This window comes from Trypanosoma rangeli (genome assembly GCF_003719475.1).
Source record: "Trypanosoma rangeli strain AM80 chromosome Unknown Tra_15.4_contig_00632, whole genome shotgun sequence".
Taxonomy (NCBI): Eukaryota; Euglenozoa; class Kinetoplastea; order Trypanosomatida; family Trypanosomatidae; genus Trypanosoma; species Trypanosoma rangeli.
In genome coordinates this window covers 2799-4532 of record NW_021706379.1, presented here as the reverse complement: position 1 = coordinate 4532, position 1734 = coordinate 2799, and the positions used below count along the sequence as shown (strand labels likewise).

The following is a 1734-nucleotide window of genomic DNA, read 5'->3' as shown; positions in this document are numbered from 1 at the left end:
AGGCGTTTCGTCCGCCTTGTTGTTTGTTTGTCTGTTTTACCCGTTGAATTTGTTTTTATTTATTTGTTTTTTTTTGAAGTTGCAGATTTGTGCACTTCTGTGGAAATTTGTAAGCTGTGTGTCCCTTGAGGCGGACTGCCCTTCCGCCCCTGTTGCCGCCGCGCTCGCACTCCCTCCCTGTGTCCGTGTGTGTCACTCTCACCCTCCTTTTTTTCTTTCTCTCTGCCCCTTGCTAGACTGTGTGTGTGTGCTGCGGTGACAGGAGTGGGGATGGCTGGCCGTGTGCTGTTGGTGTGTGCCCTCTGCGTGTTGTGCTGCGCCGGCGGCGGTGCCGGTGCGTGGGGCGGCGGCTACTGCACGGATAGTGACTGGAGGGGCTTGAGGGCCGTCGCGAAGGACATGACGGAGGCGGAGATTGAGGGAAAGTACTGCAGCCGCAAGCCAGAGTTTGCGCAGGGGCTGCGGGTGATTCCGCAGGCTGAGGGGGAGGAAAAGAGTCGTTCAGATGAAGCGAATACCTCTCAAGACGCATCAGGTGAAGATTCAGAGAAACAGCAACCATCGGCAGGCTCACAAGAATTGCGTGCACCTAATGGCAGTGAAGGAAGTTCCGATCAAAGGGCGAAAGACCAGGTAGCAGGCACCGATGAATCGCCATCGGAAACCCCAACAGAAGTGTCAGGAGGACCGCACGACACAGAGTCATCAAAGGCACCCCAAGGAGGAGATTCAGAGACAGACCGGCAAAACGCTGCTTTACCGTCGCAGCCACAGTCACAAGAACAGCCATCTGAACAGGCGGTGGGCATTGCCACAGATGTGCGCAGCAATGGAGCCGCAGGCTCATCGCATATCGCCAGTGATACATCAGTTGGAAGTGCGGCACAAACACCGCGAGCCCCTCTTCCTGCAGATGGCAGTGGTGCTGCTGCCGGTGCGCCGCCGAGCAGTGACAGCGCAGCACCATCAGCCGCAGCAGCAGGGCCCCCCGCCAAGGATGCAAGTAACACCGCGAGTACGAGTGAAACTGGCAGCAGCCCCGCGGTGCAGTCAAGGCCGTCGAGCCCCATGACGACAAACGAAGCTGGTCAGGCGGAACAGAAGCACACCGAAGTGCCCACCTCCCACGAACAACCGGAAGCGAGTGGTGGGAAGGAAGAACAAGCCGCCAAACCCGCAGCGGGGGCGGCTGCCCAAGCGGTCAACAGCACTACAAAAATGATGGTGGCGCCAGCCAACAGCGACGGCAGCACTGCGGCCTCGCACTGCATCTCCCCCCTTGCGCTGCTTCCTCTTCTTGCGTGTGCGGCGGCGGTTGCAATGTTGGCCGCGTGAGAGAGAGAGAGAGAGAGAAAGCCGTGCGCAGCTCGTCCTTTTTGTTTTGTTTTGTGTATCTTTCTTTTTGTGTGTGTCCTCCTGCGCGGACTGTCGCCCTCGCCTCAACCCACGAGGCACACACAAGTAATGTGCTCATATATACACTTCCACTCATGCAGGCCCGTTGGTCTTATTTTGCTTTCGACGGCCGCTACCGTTCTGCTTCGCTGCATGGGTAGAGCACCGTAACTGTTTTAATCATTTCAATTGTGTTAGTTTTCATTGCTTTCGGTGGGCGGTCTCTTTCGCCCTCCTCCTTCCTGGATTGGGCTGTACGGGAAACGAGGGAGTGTGTGCGTGCTGGTTGCCCCCACTGCTCGGTGGACGTGCCCACGCTTCGGCTTCACTGTACGGGGT

At 57.5% G+C, this 1734-nt stretch overlaps 1 protein-coding gene across 1 annotated transcript, besides 1 other annotated feature; it reads left to right on the top strand.

Annotated features, from left to right (window-relative positions):
- Nucleotides 1-16: 16 nt before the first annotated feature.
- Nucleotides 17-76: a sequence feature (A-rich).
- A 194-nt stretch (nucleotides 77-270) lies between these two features.
- On the top strand, nucleotides 271-1335 carry TraAM80_09616 (uncharacterized protein; the record flags this gene model as incomplete). The annotated part of the gene is made up of 1 exon (XM_029386287.1): nucleotides 271-1335. The coding sequence occupies one exon, from the start codon at nucleotides 271-273 to the stop codon at nucleotides 1333-1335; it is 1065 nt and encodes a 354-aa protein (XP_029233853.1).
- Nucleotides 1336-1734: the final 399 nt, after the last annotated feature.